Raw genomic sequence first — 24915 nt, 5'->3', positions numbered from 1 at the left:
TATGAAATATAATTTTTTGTATTAAGAGGTAATTATCGTATAACTTTATACGATGTTTGATTATCGTTATTAAAATTCGTATAAATATTTGTATAATTTATACGAATTTTAATACAAGAGTTAAAATTTGTATCCTTTATATTGAACGCCTGAAGCCTCTTAGCGAAATACCGTTTATTGTTTTTATCCGTTAAAAATATATTTCACATTTGACAAAAATCCTAATTAAATTATTCATCTAATGCATAGGACTTAAAAATCGACTAAAAGTATGGTTTTAAAATCTTGGACTTAAAAATCGACTAAAAGTATGGTTTTAAAATCTTTCTTTATTTGACCTATGATTCTCGCAATTATTGCATCACACCACGAAAGAATTTTGCTAGGTCGTATCTCACATTATCCCCTTTATACAGAGTGCTCATGTGCTGATATTTTACATCAATTAGATAATAGTTGTATTCTAATAGAGGAGAGAAAGTTGAGTTCTAGTATACGAAGGGCCTAACAAAATATACGACAATCGTGGGTTGCTTCTTTCCACACATCATATTTTGTAAATATAAAATACATTAAAGTCCACAACAATAAAAATATTTTAAGTTGGATAACTTAACGTCAATATACCTTAGGGTATCTTGGTTTAATATACCTGACATCAAGTGTTCCAATACAATCCTATAAACATATGCATGTACAAAAAGTGCTCCAATAAAATCTATAAAGATATGCATGCACAAAATTTAAGTTAATAGTGAAAAAAAATTAATTTAGCTATAACTTTAATAAAATATAATTATTTAACAATTGTTACTTTTCTATTATATATAAGCGTGGAGGAGGGACGAACACCGCTTGTCCAGCTTGTACCATGAGCTTCATAAATTGTACACTTAATGAATGCTTGTACCATAAAATTTATATAAACATGTCAGAACTTTATCCAACTATTTTTATATCCCACATAGACATGTTTCATAGTACTTAATATTTATTCTCTTCTCATGTATAGATGTATGCACTTCAAATTTAATTCTCCGATACATTTATTTCCTCTGTGCACTTTTACTTGTTCACTTTTGACTTTTCGTGTTCTAACTGAATATTTATTCTCTTCTCATGTATAGATATATGCAATTCAATTTTAATTCTCCTACACAAATTTATTTCCTCCGTTCACTTTAATTTGTTCACTTTTGAATTTTCACATTCTTTAAGAATTAATAAATCCCACGTGGATATATGTCATAGTACTGAATATTTATTCTCTTCTCATGTATACACCTCTGCACTTCTATTTTAATTCTCGACACATATTTATTTCATCCGTGCATTTTTAATTGTTCACTTTTGACTTTTCACGTTTTTGCTGAATATTTATTTTCTTCCCATGTATACATGTATGCACTTCAATTTTAATTATCCGACACATATTTATTTTCTCCGTGCACTTTTACTTGTTCACTTTTGACTTTTCAGGTTCTTTAAGAATTAATAAATGAAGTACTCTTTCTGTGCCATATTTCTTGGCCATATTACTTGACTTTTCAGGTTCTTTAAGAATTAATAAATGAAGTACTCTCTTTGTCCCATATTACTTGGCCGCATTACTATACTTGATTTTTCACATTCTTTAAGAATTAATAAAAATGAAGTACTCCCTTTGTCCATATTACTTGGCCACATTACTAAAAATATATGTCTATTTTTCTATACTATATTTTTCTTCTTTTCTATTTCTAATATATCTAAGTGTGAAGAGAGGACTAACACAGCAATAGAAATTTGTACTACAAGCTATACAAATTGTAAATTTTAACCAACTACTTTTTTATCCCACGTGGTCATATGTCATAGTACTTAATATTTATATCTTCTCATGTATACACGTATGCACTTCAAATTTAATTATCCGACACATTTATTTCCTCCGTGCATTTATACTTGTTGACTTTTGACTTTTCAAGTTCTTTAAGAATTAATAAATGAAGTACTCCCTCCATTCAATATTACTTGACCACATTATTAAACTACTTTTTTACTGAATATTTATTCTCTGCTCATGTATACAAGTATACACTTCAATTTTAATTGTCCGACATATATTTATTTCGTCCGTGCACTTTTACCTGTTCATAAATGAAGTACTCAACATTACTAAAAATATATGTCCAAATTACTTGTTCATTTACGGAACCAAGATAAAATTAATTAAATCTTTCACATCTTATCCTCTCCGTCCCATATTACTTGGCTACATTACTAAAAATATATGTCCAAATTACTTGTTCATTTACAAAACCAAGATAAAATTAATTAAATCTTTCCCATCTTACCCTTAGTAATAAATGTTCTTGAAAATAGTCAATTTTGATTAGAATGTATTTATTGGAGAGAGATAGCGCTAAGATAGTAAAATACATCTTCTACTTCTGATTTCTTAAGGGGCGTGCAAAAGGAAAAATGACAAATAATATGGGTCAGAGAAAGTATATATTTTACCATAATATTCATATTTATTGGTGTAAGTCTCAATAGCCTTCGAAAATAATTTGAAAATGAGTAATTAAAGGGTAAAATTAATAATAAGAACACACAAATATTCACTCATTAATTTCATGGAAATTAATGGCCAGCCCCTTCTGCATGATTCTCCCAACTCTTCTTGCGTTGCCTAGCTTGATGGTCCCCATGATAAATAAAGGAATACAAGAAAAAAGATGACATGTATACAAATATGTACGCCTATAATACATGAGTAGTCGTTATCTTTATACACAATCAACATAATTGAAGTTTCATACTAATTAATAATTACCATATTAGTTTCTTTCTCTTGATATGTTAACGTGGACAAGTAAAAGTAAACAGGGGGAGTGACTTTTATCCCCGTTTTTCTTCTTTGTTAATACTTTAAACGTAAAGAGAGGATGAACAATAGCTGTTACACCTCGTGGATTTTCGCGTTGTTGTAAGCAAACTAACGTGAGTTCAAAGATGCCATGACACCCCTATAAGGTCAAGGAAGACTTTTAATAAGTGTTAGACAAGTATTTAAAGGTTTCGGGATCAAGCGAATCGAAGAAATTAGGTTCGTTGAAAATTTGAAAAAACTTGGCAGAATTTTGGACAGAAATTTTGGTCCAACTTGGGAGGGGCATATCTCCTAGAATATGAGGAGTTACGGAATCCATAACTAATGTAAATTGAAGTTCAGCGAGTCTTCTTTCCAATGCAATTGACATATCTCATTTCTGTGAAGTACCGAGGAAAATACGGCCCGTACAATAAAGTACGTCCCGTACTTTTTGGGGTTTATTTTGCAAAAAAATTCCAAAAACTTAAAATTTTTACCCCCAAAGTACGTGATACTGTTCATCACGTACTTTGAAGTACGTGATGAACAGTAACACGTACTATTCCCGAGATTTCCAGAAATTGAGGCGGTGGAATTTTTTTTCCCAACTTTTAAATACCCATTTCCACGACTTGGGCCTCATTTTTCACCCAAAATCAAACCCTAATTTCTCTCTAAGCTCCCCTTAACACCCATAAACACACCAAATCATTCTAAATCAAATCAAGAGAAGATCAACCTTGAAAAACCTAGTTTAATTTATGGAAGTTGGGTGTTCTTGCTTTCACTTGGAGTTGTGGAGATTAAGTATTAGAGCAAGTTGTGTGAGTTGAAATTCTTCAAACACAAGGTATGTTCTTCATCTCATCTCTTGTGTTAAGTGGATGTGAAGGTTTAGCAAGTCTTAAAAGTGGAAAGAGTTATGGGAAAAAGTTCAAATATGAATATTGATGATATTTTGAGTGTAAATTAACTTGAGCTATAATTGTTAGCATATTATGAGTATAATCTTGTTATGAGGGGTAGTAATGATGTTGAGAAAGTATTGTATACAAGAGTACAAGCGGTTGTATTGAATTTGTTGTTATGGATTGTTTATGAAAAGAAGTTTTGGGATGGAATTGAGTATAATTTGAATATAATCTTTTGATTATGGAATTGTTGCTATCAATATTTGGGAGTTGTTTATCATACGGAGGAAGTGATTGGAACAAAGGAAATGCTGCCCAATTTTCGTTAGCTCTTAGTCATTTTAGTTTAGACTCAAGTATGCTTCCAATTATCTAATTTTAGTACGAATTCTCTTGAATGTAGAATCGTGAGCTTGGAGGGGAAATGTTTAGTTGAAAAAGTTAAAGAGACGTAAAGATATGCAAGGTTAGCCCCTTTCTTTCAAAGGCATGGCTCCTATACTATGATTCCTTTATATTTCCATGACTTCCTCATATCCCAAAGTTGAAGGCTAAAGATTTCTAAGAGCTTCCTATGAGAAAGGGATGAGATATGTTCTATGATAATGACGATGATTATGATGATTTTATCCATCGAGATTCTAAACTTATGAAATGATGCTATTATAAGACTAATGATCCTATTACATGATTTTCTTGGTATTACTCATTGTTGATAGTCTCGCCTCGTAATACTAGTTCCTTGAGGAGTGAGACATGGCGATCATGATTATTCCATAACATAATCGGAGGTTACCTTACGTCACTCAAGATAGAATTGTAGCTTTAATTGGACTCTAAATACTTATTTTTATGTATGATTACACTGGGCCTAGTTGGCCGGGCAGACACCACTTCGGTGGGCGGCTTATGAATGATGGTAGTTACACGTGGTGCCTAGTTGTGGAGACAGTCACCACTAGTGGACGGTGTGAGATGATTACCCCGGAAGCGGGCTAGTGATGATATTATGTTATGTATGTATGAAAAATGTTTTCTTAAAAGGCTAAGCATGCATGGTATTCGCCTTAAGAGGCCAGGTTATCTCTTTCTCTCATGTTTCCTTATTGCTTTACTACATTATGGTTCATGCCTTACATACTCGGACATTGTTCGTGCGCGTCCTTCTTTATGACGGACGCTGCGTTCATGCACTGGGTAGACGGGGAGACGGACGGATACCTAGGAGCTGTATCGTGAGCCTTATAAGAGCACTCATTTCTCCGGAGTTGCCGCTTGTTGGTATATTTTTTTTGTGTACATATTTGGGGCATGGCGGGGTCTTGTCCCGTCGTTATGACTCTAGTATTCTAGTAGAGGCTCGTAGATACATGTGTGTGGGTAGTAGATGTCTTATGATCTTATTAGTGCATATTCTGTGCATCATTTTGTAGCCTTGTGGGCCTATGTATATATGTATATATATATATGTTTGGGAAGTAAATGAAGGTTGTCTCGTAATGGGTTTTATGATGAGAACGGTGTATGTTCAGATTGAATGTGATGACAGGTGAGTTAGGTGGTGCTCGGTAGGGTAGCTTCGGGTACCCGTCATGGCCCTCTAATCGGGTCGGGACAATAGCAATGCAAATTTGTACCAAAAGTTTTTTTAATTCTCTTACACATAACTTGTTCACTTTTGACTTTTCACGTTTTTTGATAATTAATAAATAAAGTATATATTTTATCATAATATCCATATTTATTGGTGTATCGTCTCAATAGCCTCAGAAAATGATTTGAAAATGAATAATTAATGTGAAGGGTAAAATAAGAAGAAGATTTTTTTTTCTTGATATGTTAACGTCGACAAGTAAAAGTGAAGGGAGGGAGTGACTTTTATCCCCATTTTCCTTCATTGTCAATACTTTACTTATTTACTCTCCTTTGCAGTCTCGATTCTTGTTTCTTTACATTTATAAAATGTATTACTTTGCTATATTTTCATTTCGAAATTAAAAATTTAGTGATTAATGATATAACATATATCTTTCTAATTTTGATTTCTTTGTAACAATTTGTTTTATCTATAATTGTTAATATAAAAGTTATAATATATTTTTAATTAATTTAATAAAAATATTTTATTAGTTTTGCTTTTTAAAAATCCAATACATACAACAATGGTTTTTATGTTTGGATAAAAGCGATTCGCAATTGAAATGGATATCGAACTTTTCAGTATACGCATATAAAATATTAAAGAATTTAAAAGAAAAAATTTAGAATCAAATTATTAATTTTCCCTCATATTCTTACTAATCTTCTTTTAATCGATGAAAAACTTTCGTTATCATGATAATGAGAAAAAAAAGTCCGACTCTTTCCATCTCAAAGACTTAATTTCATCAACTCCATTTTTTAATTATAACTAAAGGGATGGTACATAAAATACATTTTTTATATGTTGCTATATATAATAACAATTAGAATGTATTTAAAAGTTATTTTCAAAATCTGGCTTAAAAACTGACTAATTAAAGTGAATAGACATGTTCTAGTGCTTAAAGAAATGGAAATATCGTTCGTTACATGGCTTGTGATTTCTCACTTATAGCACATTATAAATGCCTATGAATTGTCTCTTCCGAGTACCGAAAGATCTCCCGCATCAATTGATCTCCAGCTCCATATATACAAATCATCAAGAATATGCCTAAGATCTTGTGTACAGACATTCCATGCATGGTTTAAGCCCATATTCGTCAGTTAAATCCTATGATAAATCAACAAACACCGAATTTTTTCAATCGAACATTTTCTTAACAATTCTCATTTTCTCGTAATCGCTTGTATAAAGGCATTTCTGGAGCAACTAGATGTATGGCAGGGTTCTTTGCATGAGTGCTATTCATAAAACATCAAAATGCATTTACCTGTTATTTGACACAATCATCCATTCCTTATCGTTTTGCTCCCGCTGAACTTTCTCTAGTCCTTGATTTTTACCATCTAAAAAATTACTTGGATAGGGAGATATCATGGTGATCATGTCCCAACTCTCCATTTAACTAAAAAATGAAATATTTGCATGAATGGTGGCAAAACAAAAATGAATATAAGTGAACCATTCACCTATTAACAGAAAAATAATAAAAGAGTTCACACATACAGGGGTTAGAATTAGACTACCAACGTTTGGTCTCAGTATGCTTCATCATCTTCATCTTCTTCTGGTGCTTCTTTGTGAATTAAATAAAAAGAAAAAACATCCAATTTTCAATCTTCAACAATGAGATAGTAAGAAACCACAGTTATATACATTCTCAGATATTCAAAATACAGAACATATAGAGGCATAACCCAAGGAACCACAACAATCAGCCCTTTGAAATTAGCTCTGGTGTAATTTAATCCCAATAAATACGGTTTAACCATACAACCACAACATCTAAACAAGAAACACTAAATAAGGTTTAAGCATACAACCATAATGTCCAAACATGAAAAAATAAAAATGTTAACTACAATGACACGTTATCTACTATACTTCTTAAGGAATAACCGGTAGTTAAACTCCAACCAAGACTTCCGAGCTTCATTAGTAGACAGCCTAAGAAATACTTGCCGCACTTCTTTCTTAATAAACATGTTCACGGTATAGTTAAAAAGATCACTCCCTGCAGGAATATAATCAGGCATATTTTCCAACATGTCAATACACTTCCCGATGGTGGGTTCATCGGATACAGGAGATGCAGCAGTACTATTGCGCATAAACTCTATTAGGGAATGTATAGCCTCTTTTATTGATGCTACACCAAGTCTTGTCCTACTATTTTTTACTTGACTGCTAGTGTCGACACAATCTATTGATTTTCGTCTTTTTAGTGATGGCTCGGGAAACATAACAGAATCCACATTCTGCAGATCATCACTTTCGTCACTCCTTTCATCATTACCATTTATTCCTTCTTCAACGAAGTTTGATCCAATGCCAGACGTTTGTTCTTGATTTGTTGCACGTGCTCTTTCTCGCGTGGCAATAACATCAGCAAACAGTGCATCATAACGACACCATATCAACGAAAGATCTTTGTTCCTAAATTTTTTATATCGAGCATTCTCCTGTAAAAGCAAACTCCAAAACTACTTAAGCAAACCAAGAAAATTAACAATGAAAAAGAAATAAGAAAAACATATAGAACAATGCGAAAGATGTACCTTAATTTTTCGCTTCCACCAGTTATCATCTGCTATAATTGTATTTTTCATAGCATCCCAACCTAAATCTGTCTCCCCTCTTATCATCTGCTTAAAAAGAGTCCATTCGGCTTTCATGTTATCCCAATGATTTTTCATTTGTTTCCTATCATAGTTTCTTCCCATCTTCTTATTGAACTTATTAACCATATTTTTCCATCCATCTTTAGATAAATGAGTACTTGGTCTATTTCCTTTTCTAATCTCTTGTTCACACAACTCAATAAATTTAATATGGGCATCATCGTCCCAGCTAGCTTTACTCTGGGAATGAAACATCACAGGTTCCATATCTATTTCTTCGTAATAAATCAAGATAAGCTTCAATGTTATTTTACACAAGGCAAACCATTTCTCTTGCTCCCTTTGAAGTATCTCCTCTTCTTTATTTTCATCACCTAACAAATCCTCCAGATGACCAGATACCAAGTGGCTAATGTCCCAACATTCCCTTTCTTTATTTTCATCATCAAAGAGATCATTTGGATGGACAGGTACCAATTTTCTAATGTCCCAACTTCCCATTTAACTGAAAAGAATAACAGAAATGAACCATTTATAAGTGAACTCATCTAATGAAAAAGATAATCATATATCATAGCATAACAGAAATGAACAATTTATCTAATAGCACAAAAGTAACACAAAACAATAAAAAAGGCTTAAACCATACAAGCATTTTCAAACATAAAGTGAAGAAAAACTTAAGTGAAACGCATATTATTGCATGTTATGAGACAATATAACAAAGCATACTTTGGAAACACAGAAGCACCCAAATGGTGCGTGTTGGAAAAATATAAAAATAGAAGCAGGGCTCTAGAGTTTTGATTCTTTTGGCCCTCCCTTTTATAGACACAATTCAGTAGAATTAGACAAACAGCTTCACTGAAATGAGACCTTACGGATATCATAAGAATCTCATTTTCCCTAAAGCTACTCTATTAAAGTTACTTTAAAGCTTTACTGAAGTAGATTTTGTTAGTACTTTGGTTTTATTTAACTTCTAGAGATTTGTCCCTTTAGTTATCTTTGCGTATTTTGTACGTTGGAATATTTTAAGTTTTCGAATTATGGGCAAAGCTATTTTTTTCGATTTTGTGTAATGCACAAGATGCCAAAATGTTTCTCTTATAGGATCCAAAACGTTAGTAGAAAGAAAAGGTCATATATTAAGTTCTTCTTCTATTATGGTTCACCCATTCGCTCTGATAATTTAACCACAGAACATAGCTAGTTATCCATCATGAAGATTTTCGATATCTTTTTGTGCCAGAAGGATCCACTTTGTGTTGGAAAGTTTGACACAAAAGACTTCATACGATTTTTTGAGCTAATGAGAAGAAGACTACTAAGTCTTTATTCAACTAATAGTTCCCTTGCGCCAAAGAGTGCAGATAAGACTACTATGTCCTTATTCAACTAATGTTTTTTTTTCAAATGCAGTAGTTTCATTGATGGCATCACAAGGATGCAGAAGTAGTACCCTTTTTCAACTAATAGTTCTCTCGCACTATAAAGTGCATATCAATTCCATCTCTTTATTTCTTCTACTTTTTTCCTGAAGGGAAAGTACGTACTTGACAAACATCAATCCAAACTCACCATAAACTTCCTCACCCTCATGCTTATCACTCACGCATCAATCTCACCACCAGCAATTTTTTTTTTTTTTTAATAACCGTGGTGTTTGGGCTTGACTAATTTCACGGGATACCTGCTACCTCCCACTAGCAACATGTATCAAGTAACTCTGTCCATCAAGGCTTTAACAGATTCGAAGAAATCACCTAGTGTTTTGGTCTCCACTAGTATTTGAACTTGAGACCTCATGGTTCTCCTCCAACTTCATTGACAACTAGTAAATTTGATGCTTTGCTTTTTCACTTTCGGTACTCTCTCTTAAGCTTCTTTCAACCATGGGGAAGTCTTCTCATTCCATTTGTTTTACAAGCTGGTGTCGACTTCTTTCTTACTTATCTATTCTCATCCATATTTACCTCTCATACTCCACTACTTGTCTCCCTTCAAGCCGTAATTAATGTGCGTCAAACCTCTCTCTTGAAAAAGAGCATTTTTCAATAGGCATTTAAGTCAAAGGTGCCTTTCCCTCACAGTCGAACAGATTATATGAAAGCAAAAACAAGACGCCATAGTGGTGGCATTAATATTCTCATTCCATGAGGAAAAGGTTTGGGATGACCTATTTTCATGTATAAATCAGGAGTTTACATATTCTATAGGGTCTCCATCTACAGGCTCACGAAATGATATTGATAATGGACACGTCAAAGTTTGGTAAGTGTGGCAACAACACTAATTCAGATTCAAAGTCAAACCTAGCACAGTTTGGACAGATTCAAAACTTGGCAGATTAACTTCTAAATGAATCATTAATTAGTAAAAGATCATATCAAAATCAAGGACCCATTACTGTGTTTCCACTAATCGAATCCATTTGTTCAAATACAATGTCAATTTCTAATGTCTACTATGTTTATTATTCTTTTAGGACTACAGAACAAACATCACATAGAACATTAGCATGTAATTGTATGCCAGAAAACACAGTTTTTTTAGAAATTGAGAATTCCAAATTGAAGGCAAGGTATGCAATAAGGGGTTGTTTGATTGCTGGTTAGGAAGTGAATTATTCATGTATTTAAATCAGCATAAGTACAATGTTTGGTAGCATTTTAGTTGCTATGTATTAAATTCTATAGACCAAATATGGTGTTTGGTTATCAATTTACAATCTCGCATAATAAATACATGTATAAGTTATGAGAGACTCTATGTATTATTTTATGTAGGGTATAAATGGAATCTTTCCATTACTAATACTTGCATAACTCTACCCAGCAACCAAACGACCCCAATTATTAAAACAAATTAACCATTTTCACTTCAATCTTTTAACGAAACCCCAATGCTCCTATAACACTAATCCTATATAAACCCCAATTTCACTTAACTGATTATTCACTTTAAACACAAAAACACTCAAAATAAAATAAAATTTAAGCCTCAGATAACAGAAAAGGGAAGACCCATCAACCGTTTCTTCTTCTTAATTATCTATTCTAACTTAAATTTGTCTCTTAACCTAAAATCATTAGTACCCTATTATATACTTGCTTATAGTCAGTGGCGGAATGAGGATTTTTCACCGGGGGTTCAAAAATATAAAATAATAAAAAATGAGTTGAATATCTACTATTTATACATAAAAATAATTTTAACTTTCTGTATATGTAATAATTTTTTGCGGAAGGAGGTTCGGGTGAACACCTGGCCACCACTTGGTCCCACCCCTGTTATAGTTCTCTACTTCCACGTTAAAAAAAAAAAAAAAAAAAGAAGAAATGTTGAAGCATTTTAAACAGACTACATGAATGTACATAGAAGTTACCTGGGTTATTGATCAAATGGGAAACCGTGATGGAATGGGAAGAATTTACTGCGATGAAATGGGGTATAGATGGGCTATAGGCTAATACGGAAGAAATTGGGACTTTTTACGGGACTAGAGCGGGGTAAAAAATTACGGAAATGTACCCGTTTAGAAATTCCCACATTAAAAAACTATCACTTTTTTCACGAGTTTCCCTTTTGTATTAAAACACTTAGTCGACTATCCATTATACGGAGGGAGTGATAATTTAGGTAGGTAAAGAAAATAATGGATAGTTAAAATATGAAACTTGTGAAAAAGTAATAATTTATGTGTGTTTTTTCTTTCCATTAACTCTATAATTATATAATATACTTTGAAGGTATATAACCATATACAGTCAAACCTTTCTATAATAGTATGGTGCACTTGCGGAAACTCCTTCGATATTTTTTGAGACTCGGACACCGGTGCTTATAAAGATATACTTTGAAGGTATATAACCGTATGTAATATATCACCTATATAAAAGATATACGAAAACATATTGTCATTTAAATAATATTTCGCCGTTATGGGAAAAAAAGATGTATAAAATCTAATTTTTCATTTAATTGCCAAATTCTAAGCTTAATCACAATTTGTATAACGAAGAAAAATCTTTTAATGATGAAAAACATATATTCATATAATATTCTATGTCATAAATAATGTATTAAATGATCAAAAATTTGATCAAAATCTCTACACTTATTCTTGGTAATCATAGATATTCTATTTTTATAGAGATGGTTAATTATTATATTACCAAAAAAAGAAGATAGCTGTTATATGAGAGTAATTTTACAAAGAGTGTACTGTTATAAAGTTGGTTGTTCTTTGTTATAGATAAAATGTTATTATACAGAATTAAAATATGACATAAAAAATCGGTTCCAGAAAAACTTGGTTGTTATAGAGATGTGTTGTTATATGCGAATATTGTTATAGAGAGATTTGACTGTAATTGAATTCGTTATTATATACTTTATTATATGTGAATTGTATATTCCGAAAGTAAATAATGTATCTACATGCTAGGTATTTTGTAAATATTTTTGTGTTTTCACCCCCAACTTAGGCTTTAAGCTTTTTATTTCTCATTCAAAGTGTCAAGGAGGGAACAGGTGCCAAAAGTGGGAATATTTTAGACAAGGGTAGCGGCTAGTCAAGAAAAGGGTCTCAAGGTTCAAAATGGGCAACTAGGGATTCTATATGTAACAGGGTAGGTAAAAGGGCTTCAGGGTTTCACAATTATATCAAAGACAACCTAAGATCATACTAGTAATCTCACAACACAATGGCATATGGATTGAGTATCACGTCTTCAAAATCCCGAGCAGGTAATCAACACGCACACACTCCAATACTTATGATGTCATAAAAAAATCATGCATGTCAATTTACTAATATTTTCTGAGTCTGCATCAAATTTTGTAGGGTTCATTTCATTACAGTTTTCAACAATACATGCCATAAGTTCAAAAATCACCACCATATAAGTCAAAATTACTCTATTTTACCTAAGCAACAACCTAAACATTCCAAGTTCAACAGAACTAATAACCCCTCAGGAAAAGAACCATGGCACAGAAAAGTCGGGGGGGGGGGGGGGGTCCTAAACACATATATACAACAAAATACACCAAAAATCAAATGGCCCCACCCCAAAAAAAGCATGCCCCACCAAATCAAGTATAAGTAACTAAGGTGCAAAATTCTGGGCCTCGGAGAAACATCGGTGCACGGTGGCAAGAGCTGCAGGCGATGACTGCGCAAAAGGGACTGCTGCATCTGAGTGTGCTACTGGAGTAATAGAGAGATCGGGATGTCTCAGCTGCCATCTTAAGACAACTGCTTAGTAGCTCCCTGAGAGCTCGATCCGACTCTTTTTAGCCTATCAGCATACTTCTCTATGGACTGGGCTGTCGCAATCTGTATCTATGCTTTCTCAGGCATCTCCGCTACCCCTGCTACCTCGATCACCTCATCAACAACTTTCTTTCCTTTCGCAGGCTCATCTGTATTCTCAATCTCTTCATCTGTCTCTGAATCAGAGGCCCCCCTGCACTCCTTGACAAGCTGAGTCGTATCATCTGTCACATTTACTGGTGGTGGCACTGGGATATCAAATATTCTCAAGTCAGGCTTGAGCAACCGAATATCTATTTTAACTTTGCTCAACTCAGTTCTAAAGTCTGCAATATCGTTGTTTCTGTTCTTCGCCTCAAGGCTGTCAACCCTTGCTTCGAGCTTCACTATGGACAAGCGGATGGGCACAAGAGCTTTTTCTATCCATTTCGGGACTAACACCACCAAATTATTCAGCTTCTGGTTGTGAAGAGCAGTAACATTGGCCATTTGTAGCAATCGCTCCTGCGAGAGAGTTTGATCAGGCCTCAAATAGGGGTAGGAGGTGGATGGAGTCTCTGACGGGTTCTGTTAAAAGCAGTAGCAACTGCCTCGCTCTCGCCCCTTACCAAGCGCTTAATCTTAGTGTCGGGCCCTCTAGCATGGGATGACTCTCCTTTTCTTTTCTTTGTAGCCGGTTTCATGTCATCTTTGCTGTTGAGAATGTCAATTTCCCCATATGCATCGATCGCGATCTCAATTCGGGGGAGTTTGGGTATCTTGGCCACTAAGCACAACCCTGTAGCCAAGCATGGGAAAGGCAATAAGGTATTACCATGGTCAGATCGATGCCCCATTTCAGCAGCAATTATTTCGCCCACATTTATATGATAACAAGACTCTTTTTCAATGAGTCTGTCCTATTCATTCTTTGTTGGCATCAAGCGGCAAGTGATGAAGTTTAGCCTATGTAGCCAATGTTTGCCTCAATGGTGAGGCTATTCCTCTTAATTTTGAAGTTCGGGTTCAGCCATGCTGGCTCTTCTTCGGCTGAGATCACCGATGCAACTCACTATCCTAGTTTGCCATCCTCGTGTTAAATTCTTCGGCTACAGGTAAGTCACGTGCGAAATAATACTTGTTCATTACTTTGGCGTGACATTCAACCCAAACACCTCTCACTTGAACACTATCGAGGCAGTGTCGCAGCTTTTTAGGTCTCGACCACTTGAGTTTTTTCATAGCTGGAACATACACCGCATAAAATTCGCGGACCAAAGTCTGGTTGTACTTCCTCGGTGGATCTGTGAACACATCCCAGTCATGCTTGTTGATCAGCTCCAAAACTCTGGGGAAACTCTCTTTCAACCCATTCAAACTGAACTGCTTCTCATCGTTGAAATTTCTTTTCTCTCCGCTTTCTAAGAACATTTCTTTTATCCCAAGGATCCTACTGAAACGAAAGGCATCCTCCCTCTTTTTCCGGCGAAGTTCAGCTTGTCGGGCCTCTTCCTCTTTAGACAGCCTCAGTATGGCTTCTATGTCTAGGTCAGATGAGGAATCAGACTCAGCTGCCTGTTGATTTCTTGTCAAGGAAGATGGGGCATCTTTTTTCTCGTCATTTTTTCTAGCAGCCCTTAGATGTGAGGTTCGCCTGGAAGTCATGCTGCAATCAACGAGTCATCAATAACTAGAACACTTCTTATTTTTATTGTTTTATATTTATGAAAGGTAAAAACAAAAAACTAGAAAGAAATACATAAAACAAACAAATGCAAAAATGTACAGGCAAAACATGATACGCGCATTTAATGTTATGTGTCGCATACCATGGTCTGCATTGCATCCTTGAGACGCATAAGGGAAAATGCGACGCATACTCTGTCGCATATCCCACTCCAAAAAACTGACTTCTCTGATTTTTGTATGCGTTGGGAAGTGCGAACGCATATGGCATATGCTACGCATAACCCAGCAGATATCATAACTGCACACCAGAGTCGATCTTTTCAGGCCAATCATAAACAACAATATCCAATTTCTTGACCCGACATTATCACAATCATCCATTGTAAGGCTACTCAGACTTCACCCTACCATTCGGACTTCCTGTTAGGCGATTTATCGAACACTTGGTGGGCATAGCGACTTCAAATCTTCGTTAATGAAGTTGAAAGTCAAAATTCCCTCCAATTCAAATAGAAATATGAACAAGAAGAACCAACGGTACATAGTGACTGTGCAAAACACACTGTTAATGCATGAGAATTCCCCTAAAATTCACCCAACAGTTCGTAAACAAAACACAAACCCTATACCCCTAATTACACAATTTCCCTTCAACAATCATTTTTATTCTATTGTTCACACAAAATACACAACCCATATCAATGTCTCAACAACCCTAATTCAAAGCAACAAAAAGAAGAGAGATGAGATAGAAAGATAAAAGCAAGGGTTTGCCTGTGTTACCTGTTAGACGACGGAGACAAGAGTAGAGAGATGAGCTACTACGGTGGTGAGATCGTGAGTTGAGATGGTTGGAATTCTTAGGGTGATAGAGTCGTTTTCGTTTGTGTTCTAATTAATTAGGTTGAATGAAAACCGCCTAGATTATGTTTTAAAATAAAGAGGGAATTTGCTTTGCGGGTCGGGTCTCGACACGATTGAGTTAATGAAATGCGACACATTCTCATCTGCAGATGGGAGAATGTGACGCATGTCGTTCCACATTTTGCCTCAATTTCACCATTACTTACCAGGTACACTAACTCGGATATGCGTGACCAACTGCGTTCGCATTCTCTGAAATGCGACGGATCACTTTACCTGAGGGGCAATTTTTTTTCTGGTTCATTGATCTTCCCCTTTTCAACCTTTGGCTTTCAATTGACTTGCAATTTTTTGCATTCCTATAACAAATAAACATCAAAACAATCCACATAAAATAAATCACACAGCATGAAATTAAACTTGAGTTGCCTTCCAAGGAGCGCTTGATTTAACGTCGCGGCACGACGGTGCTACCACTTCCCTCAGGATCAGGAGTATAACCATGCTTCAAGCGGTGCCTATCAACAATTATGTCACCATCAATGCAGCCATGGTAATGCTTTACCCTCTATCCATTCACCTTAAAAGTCCGAGTCCCATCTCTAGACTTCAATTCAATTGCGCCTTTGGGTGAAACACTTACCACTTGGAAAAGCCCGGACCATTTGGATTTCAGGTTGCCCAGGAAAAGCTTCAGTCGTAAGTTGTACAACAGGACATTATCTTTTGGCTGGAAGTCTCGATTGAGGATATTTTTATCGTGTTAATGCTTTATCCTCTCCTTGTACAAGGCTGCACTCTCATATTCTTGGTACCGGAATTCATCCATCTAATTTAGTTGAAACAACCTAAGCTTGGTTGCCTCCTCGCAATCCATATTCAGCTTCTTTAATGCCTACATGGCCTTGTGTTCAAGTTCGACTGGCAAATGGCAAGCCTTGCCATACACCAGCCTGTAAGGACAAGTTCCAATGGCCGTTTAGAATGTCGTTCTGTAAGCCCAAAGAGCATCATTAAGTTTTCGGGACCAGTTGGTCCTATTTGTATTGACCGGCTTGGTCAAAATGCTTTTTATCTCTCGATTCGAGACTTTCACCTGGCCACTAGTTTGAGGTGATATGGGATGGCTACCCTATGCTTGACACCGTATTTTTCGAGCAATCCTGCAAAAGCCTTGTTACAGAAATGCGAACCACCATCATTGATGATTGCACTTGGGGTGCCAAAACGGGTGAAAGTATTCTTCTTCAGAAAACTTGTGACACTTTTCGCCTCATTATTGGGTAAATCCACCGCTTCTACACATTTTGAGACGTAGTCAACAACCACCAAGATGTATCTCATACCACACAAACTCACAAAGGGCCCCATAAAATCAATGCCCTAAACATCAAAGAGTTCTACCTCCAACACAAAATTCATAGGCATCTCGTGCCTCTTAGCAATCGATCCTTAGGGTTGGCATTGCTCACAAGACTTTGCCATTATATTCGCATCATCATAGAGAGTCGGCTAGTAATACCTTCGCTCGAGCACCTTAGCCGCCATGTGATTTCCACCATGATGACCCCCAATCGGAGAGTCATGGCATGCTTTTAAGATATCCAACACCTCAGATTCGGGAACACAACGCCGAATGATATTGTTGCTGCACGTTCGGAACAACTAGGGTTCATCCCAATAATATTTTCGAAAATCTCTCAAGAACTTCTTTTTCTGGTACGCCTTGATCTCGTCGGGTATAAGGCCAATTAAGCCTGTCAACCGATTTTGGTTAACCGGTTCAAATCGGTAATCGAACTGGTAAAATCGAAACCGGTGGACCGATTCCGGTCAACAGTTTAATACATACCCGTCCGGTTTCGATTTTTTTGGGACCGAAACTAGTTAAACCGGAACCGGACCGGTTAAACCGGTCAGAATTAATTTTTTTTTTTTTTAAATGTAGCCGTTGGGACATTGGGCTGGACCGTTGATTTGCAAAAATGGTCGTTGCCAAACAGTTCCAAACTCCCCTTTTGGCCCCCCCAACCCCCCAAACCTTTTTTTTAACACTTTAACCCATCCCCCGCCCCTATATAAACCCCTCTCCATTTCCATTTTAATCCACTCCAATTCACCCTTCTCTTTCTCTCAATCTCTCAATTATAGTTACTTTGCAACAATTAGCCACTTAAAATTTCTCTCAATTAAATATTATAAAGTCTTATTCTAGTTTCAATTATTAATTTTGCAATTATAATATTGTTGGTGGAGTTGGTGATTTTGCAACAATCCGAAGTAGCTTTGGTGGATTTGCAATTCTAGCCGCCTTCACTTTGTTGGAAATTAGACCGGCAATTTGGTACCTTCGTTCCAACTCTATCTTTATTTTTCGCTATTTAATTTACGCAATTTAATTCTAGCAATTTAATTTGTTGCAATTTATTTTCTTGTGATTTAAATTAATTCTATTTAATAATGGCGAAGAGATTTAGACGTGGTGCCGGTAGTAGTGGTATTGTTAGGGGTGGGTTTGATGAGGAAACACCTAATTTAGGTATTGATGTTGGTGGAAATAATCCACTTTTAGATCATGAGGCAATGCAACAACATTATACCGACACTTTTAATGAAATTGATGATGATGATGATGATGATGAAACACATGCCTTCGAAAATCCCATAGGAGATACAGGTCCTGCACAATCACATACACAAGACAAACCGCCTAGAACTCGTAAGCCAACCGCTAAAATTTGAAAATTTATGACTAAGAATAAAGAAAGCCAAACAGCTAAATGTGCCATATGTGGACAAGTATTTGCTTTTAGGCAACAAACTAATAAGGATGGTGGAACGGGTGCACTAACGGGTCATATGAAAGCTAAACATAAGGATGTTTGGGGAGAGCAAACAGGTTCAAATGTGGGGGGTATTCAAATGACGATAGACCCATGAACCGGTAAAAATTTTAAGTATGACAAGAAAAAGAGCATGTAGAAATAGCTAAAATGGTAGCTTATGATTGTTTACCATTTTCCTTTCCTTCGGGTTTGGGGTTTGTTACTTATATTCAACGTTGTTATAATCCGTTATTTGAGGGTATTCCTAGAAGTACTAGTAGAGCGGATGTTATAGCTTTGTATAAAAAATATAGATTTTATTTGCGCCATGTATTTAATTCTTTAAATTGTAATGTTTCTCTTACCGCCGATTTGGGTCTTAGTCTTAACAAGTTAGATTTTTTTTCTATTACATGTCATTGTGTTAATGATAATTGGGTTATGCAAAAAAAAATTATAGTTTTTTTATATGATGAAGGGAAAGGTCGTCACGATTGAAAATTTTTAGCGGATTCAATGTCTACTATTATGAGATTTTTTAACATTTATAGAAAAACACTTTGTATTGCTTTAGATAATGCTTTTAATAATACAAAGGCGGTTGGTGTTTTAAAAAGGGAATTAAACTCTCCGCTAAAAAATATGTTTCATGTGAGATGTAGTTGTCACATTTTAAACTTAATTGTTAAAGATGGTCTTGAGTATTTTGAAGATTCTATTCAAAAAGTTAGAAATGCGGCTGCGTTTCTTTTTTATAATGCTAATAGGGCAAAGCTGAGAGATTTTAAGAATTCTTGTGTGGAAAATGGCCTTAGGCCTAGGAAAATTCAAGTAGAAGTTGAGACTAGGTGGAACTACACTTATATTATGCTACAACAAGCATATGAGTATAGGGTTCCCATACAACAAGTTCACAACTATTATAATATTAATAATGATAATTGGTTAAATATTACGGATTGAGAAGATGTTAAAGAATGTGTTGAACTCTTACAAAATTTTTATAATGCAACTCTTGCTTTTTCTAAACAATTCTATCCCACGGTAACCGAAATTTTAGCCTACTTAGCGGAAATAGCTAGAGTTTTACAAGAGTATAAATATAAATCCGGTTATCGAGCGGCTATTTTTAATATGACAACAAAATTTAAGAAGTATTTTTTTCCCATCCCAACTTTATTTATATTGGGTTCTCTTTTAAATCCTTGTTTAAAAATGTCTTATACTAGAGCATTGGTTAATCAAATTTATACATTTTTAGAAATTGAAGAGGGAGTTGAACCATCTTTAGCTGAAGCCGAGCTCGCTATTGATGCCGAGTTTAGAAAAGTTTTTAGTCATTATTCTAATTTGGAAGAAAATGCTACACCCGTTGCTCCACGCCCTACTACTTCTCAAAGTAGCAAAAAGGGCTTATCGGGTTTGTCACATTTAAAAGTTTTATATTTACATCCAACTCCTTCTTCTAATGCAAACTTTGATGAATATCACCTTTATTTGATGCAGCAAAATGTGGATATCGACCAACTAGATGATTTGGACGTCTTAGCATGGTGGAAGAAATATAAGGCGAGTTATCCGATACTTTCAAGATTGGTTCGAGATATCCTTACGGTTTAAATATCAACCGTGGCTTCGGAGAGTGCATTTAGCCAAGGAAGACAACAAATTGGAGACCATAGACACTCATTATCCGGATTTAGCTTGCAAGTACTAGTGTGCATTCGTGATTGAATTAGATCGGAGTGACGCAACCAAAACTTAGAAGCGGTGGAAGGCGAAGAGGAAGAGATTGAAGATTTGATAGCAAGTGGAGCGGACCAAATGGAAGACTTTGAAGATATCTCCATGACCGAATATGATATAGCGGAAATTAACCAAATGATTGACAATTGGTGATTTTATTATTCTACTATTTCTTTGCAACTCATGTATTATTTGCAAGTTAAAAAAAACTACAACTTACAAATAAATGTTATCCATGAATGAATAAAATATATGACTCATTGAGCTTTCTTCTATTTACTTGTGTTCATATTTTTACTTATATTAAGTTAGGAATATACCTAAAATATACTAAGAATATACTTATAATATACATCTACTTAAATTAAAAACTAGAAAAGTTATATACTTGAAAAATAACTAAAATATACTAAGAATATACTTATAATATAAATATACTTAATTTATAAAATAGGAATTTATAAACTTAGAAAAAACTTAAGCTATAAATAACTTAAGTTATAATACATATAACTTAAACATATATATATACAAGTTATAAGTATATATAGTATACATATATATATATAGTATATATATAGTTCTTAAACATATATATATACATATATAATATATATATAGTAAACATATATATATAGTATATATATATGTATATACTATATATATATAACTTGTACATATATATGTTTAAGTTATATGTATACTATATATATATATATGTTTAAGTTAAACATATATATATATATATATATATATATATATATATATATATATATATATATATATATATATTATAAAACCTAAGTATATTGATATATATAAGTATATTCTTAGTATATTTTAGGTATATGTAGTATAACTTATATATAACTTAATATATATATACGTATATGCGTTAGTCAAGTAAATATATAAACTTTACTTATAAACTTATATAACATATGTAAATATACCTACAATATACTAATAAATACTATAATATATATATACTATAAAAAAAAAGAAGAGGTTTTGGACAGTTTCAAACCGGACCGGTCCGGTTTCCAATTTAAAACCGGTAAACTGGAATCGGTGGTCGGTTTCGGTTTTTAGACCGAAAACCGGCCGGTTTTCTAACCGGTTGACAGGCTTAAGGCTAGTCACCATGAAATTTTCTATGTCAGCATACCATGGTGCTGCATCACATGACACTACGAGAAGCCTCTCATCCGGGAAAGCATCATTGATTTTAAGTTCCCCCATCGGTCTAGCGGTTTCCTTAAGCCTTGATAGATGATCTGCAACTTGGTTCTCTGACCCCTTCCGATCTTTGACCTCAAAGACAAATTCTTGCAACAATAGAACCCAACGGATCAACCTCATCGTAGCATCTTTCTTCGCTATCAAATACTGGAGTGCAGCGTGGTCAGTATACACCACCACTTGAGACCCCAACAAATAGGGCCTGAACTTCTCGAAAGCATATACAATGGCAATTAGTTCTTGTTCGGTCACTGTGTATTTCATCTGGGCACCACTCAATGTCTTGCTAGCATAATAGATCGGGTGCATGATCTTGTTGTGATGTTGACCGAGCACCTCTCAAATAGCGAATCCGCTAGCATCACACATAAGCTCAAATGAAAGAGATCAATTAGGTGAAACAATAACAGGAGCCAACTTTAGCCGATCCTTCAACTCTTCAAACGCTTTCAAACACTTACATCGAACTAGAATTTAGCTTCCTTTTCAAGAAGCTTGCACATGGAATTAGCAATCTTCAAGAAATCTTTAATGAACAGCTGATAGAAATCGGCATGTCGCAAGAAGCTGCGAACAATCTTGACAGAGATGGTTGGAGAAATCTTGGCAGTGACATCAATCTTAGCTTGATCAACCTCAATTCCCTTTTCAAAGATTTTGTGGCCAAGGTCGATCCCTTCTTTTACCATAAAGTGGCATTACCCCCAGTGGAGGACAAGGTTAGTTTCTTCACATCTCTTCATCACTCGACCCAAGTGGTCAAGACACTCATCAAATGAATCACCAATAACAGATAAATCATCCATGAAGTCCTCAACAATATCTGAAAAAATAGACATCATATACCACTGAAAAGTGGTCGGAGCATTGCATAGGCCGAATGGCACCTTGTTGAAAGAAAAAGTCCCATAAGGAGTAACACCTCATACCTTTAAACTAAGCCGAGTCTATGACTCAGGGATCTCAGAAGCCAAAAAGAGGGAGTTTATGTCAAAAAAACAGACTCAGTTTTACGGGTGGCATTCGACGGCCAGAGGGATGGACCGTCGATAGATCGACAGGCTGTCAAAATGTACCGCCCCTAGGAAACTCATTTTTCAAACTCTATGGACTTTCTCAGACTACTGATTGTACGGTCAAATGCACTGTCAAAAATAGACTCGGACCGTCAAAACAACTCGATAAACCGTCAACACGTCGACGGACCGCCAAGTACATCATCAATCCTCCCTGACAGCAATCAGTATAAATACGACATTTCATTCTAGAAAATCAGTTTTCACAATACAAGCCCTAGCACGAAGGTTCTCTTTTCCCTTTAAAGGTTCTCTTTTCCCTTTAATCCAAAACATCAAGGTAAGCCATTTCAAGCCCTTCCAAGTCAATTCTAACATGTATTCAGGTAATCTAACAAGGGTTCATCATTCCTAACCTAGGGTTTTCAGGAAATCCCATCTCAAGGTTTAAAGTTTAAGCTTTTGGAATTCTATTACAAGCTTTTGAGTGTTTACAGGTATGTAGAGTTTCTATCTAAATGTGGGAACATCATTGTTCTTCCCCACGCCATTTTCTTCCATGATTATATGAAAGCTCATAAAAAACTAGGGTCCTAGACATGTTCATGATAACTCTAAGTACATGTACCATGATATACCATGTTTATATTAATAATTCGCTATTGTGTTCTTGATATTCCATTTTGGTTATTGAGAATCTGTCCATAATCCATGAAAACCCATACTTTGCACTCCAAGGGTTCTTAAATGCAAGATATGAACTTTTATGTATATTTTTATGAAATACTACATGCATCTATGTTTTCATACAAGTTATACTATGTACTTATATCCATGCTATACTATACTCACGAATCATGTTTACGAGCCATGTTTATGAATTAAGTTTACAAGCCATGTTATACAGATCGTTGGCCCAGATGCCAACTATATCCATGTTTATATTTTTGGGAGTAGCATAGGTTTACCGAGAAGACTCAGATAGCCTGAAACTACGTATGCCAACATAGGAAAGGGTCGCTGTTTTGCATTAGGACGACACCTTCAGACAGTTGAATTGGATCCATTTTCATGTCAAGCTTATGTCTCATACCCTGGTAAGGTGTGAGGCCACTTTGCTAGTCGGGCCAGGTACCACACTCTATGTACCCACGTGGTGATTCCATGTTGTCAGTTATACTACGGCTCTCCCACCGACACAGATATATATATATATGCTCTTAAAACTTTTTACTCATGTTATACATTTACTATATGGATGATGTATTCGTATTCACTGTTTTGTAGTTTTACGATTTCGAGTTATATTATTTCATGTGCCATGTTTATTTCATTTAAGTGTATTGACGCCCCTTTTATTTTCTCGGGGGCCTGCATTTCACGATGCAGATTTACCGGACGACGGATCAGCACGTTAGGACTCAGTACGTATCAGCTTTTAGTGAGACCTATTCCATTCAGGGTTTTAGCTTTACTTATGTTATTTCAGTCATGCATTTATTAGTCAGATTCGTGTCAAAGGTTTCATAGACTAGTCTGTTATGTTATGTCAGATATTCAGAGTCGTCTTGCCATTTTGGCTCATTATTATGATGTTTATTTAGACTATTCCGCATTATGATATTATGATATTTTCAGACTTATGATTTATGGTCCCACGCTTTACTTAACTTGTACATGTTCATAGTTATTTCGCATCAGTTCATGCTCATGTTGAGTCAGCAAGCCATGTGGTTCGCTCGGTCATATGCGGTCAGGCATCGAGTGCCATACTACTCGTCCGGAGCCATGGTTCGGGGCGTGACAAAGCTTGGTGTCGGAGCCTAGGTTCAAGTGTCTTAGGAAGTCTATAAAACCATATCTAGTAGGGTTATTTTTATATGTGTGAGGCCCACACATATAAACAGTTAACCACCAAGACATGTAGGATTGTCTCACTTCTTCATACTCTAGAATCGTACGCTTTTTAGAGCTATGCTTTCAGGAATTCTTCTAACTCGTGCGTATTACGTATCTCAGACAATGCCTGCAAAAAGAAAGTACACCAAAAGGACCACAGCTAATAGTCAGAGGGCTACCACTAACGTTACTCCAGAAGTGGAGCCTCAGACTTAGGGAGTTGCATCAGACATCGAAATCCCTACTACAGAGAGGCCTGCAGAGGTCCCTACCATTGCTACTCCGCAGCCCAATGCTACTGACATGGATGTTAGGGGAGCCATTCAGCTGCTCACCAAGA

General features: G+C 35.3%; 2 protein-coding genes across 3 annotated transcripts; both read right to left on the bottom strand.

Annotated features, from left to right (window-relative positions):
* Positions 1 to 7115: 7115 nt before the first annotated feature.
* On the bottom strand, positions 7116 to 11611 carry LOC132029379 (L10-interacting MYB domain-containing protein-like). The gene is made up of 3 exons (XM_059418661.1): positions 11423 to 11611; positions 7972 to 8539; positions 7116 to 7875 (listed from the first exon to the last, which is right to left on the bottom strand). The coding sequence occupies exons 2-3, from the start codon at positions 8533 to 8535 to the stop codon at positions 7285 to 7287; spliced, it is 1155 nt and encodes a 384-aa protein (XP_059274644.1). The 5' UTR covers positions 8536 to 8539; positions 11423 to 11611; the 3' UTR covers positions 7116 to 7284.
* A 1584-nt stretch (positions 11612 to 13195) lies between these two features.
* Positions 13196 to 16401, bottom strand: LOC132031304 (uncharacterized). Of its 2 annotated transcripts, none has more exons than XM_059421213.1 (2): positions 15767 to 16401; positions 13196 to 14960 (listed from the first exon to the last, which is right to left on the bottom strand). In XM_059421213.1, the coding sequence occupies exon 2, from the start codon at positions 14957 to 14959 to the stop codon at positions 14372 to 14374; it is 588 nt and encodes a 195-aa protein (XP_059277196.1). In that variant the 5' UTR covers position 14960; positions 15767 to 16401; the 3' UTR covers positions 13196 to 14371. The 2 variants fall into 2 exon arrangements, with proteins under 2 accessions (XP_059277196.1, XP_059277197.1); XM_059421214.1 differs by having other exon boundaries at positions 15767 to 16321.
* Between the last annotated feature and the right edge of the window lie 8514 nt (positions 16402 to 24915).

This window comes from Lycium ferocissimum, chromosome 9, assembly GCF_029784015.1.
Source record: "Lycium ferocissimum isolate CSIRO_LF1 chromosome 9, AGI_CSIRO_Lferr_CH_V1, whole genome shotgun sequence".
NCBI classification, from domain to species: Eukaryota; Viridiplantae; Streptophyta; class Magnoliopsida; order Solanales; family Solanaceae; genus Lycium; species Lycium ferocissimum.
This window is presented reverse-complemented; position numbering and strand designations above follow the sequence as displayed.

What these genes read in the sequence shown, in the direction of transcription:
- LOC132029379 (XM_059418661.1), bottom strand. Translation starts at nt 8,535, where the DNA reads ATGGGAAGTTGGGACATTAGAAAATTGGTACCTGTCCATCCAAATGAT. An exon ending in GGTGGAAGCGAAAAATTAAG is followed by an intron (nt 7,876 to 7,971) that starts GTACATCTTTCG and finishes TTGCTTTTACAG; the next exon opens with GAGAATGCTCGATATAAAAA.
- LOC132031304 (XM_059421213.1), bottom strand. Translation starts at nt 14,959, where the DNA reads ATGACTTCCAGGCGAACCTCACATCTAAGGGCTGCTAGAAAAAATGAC.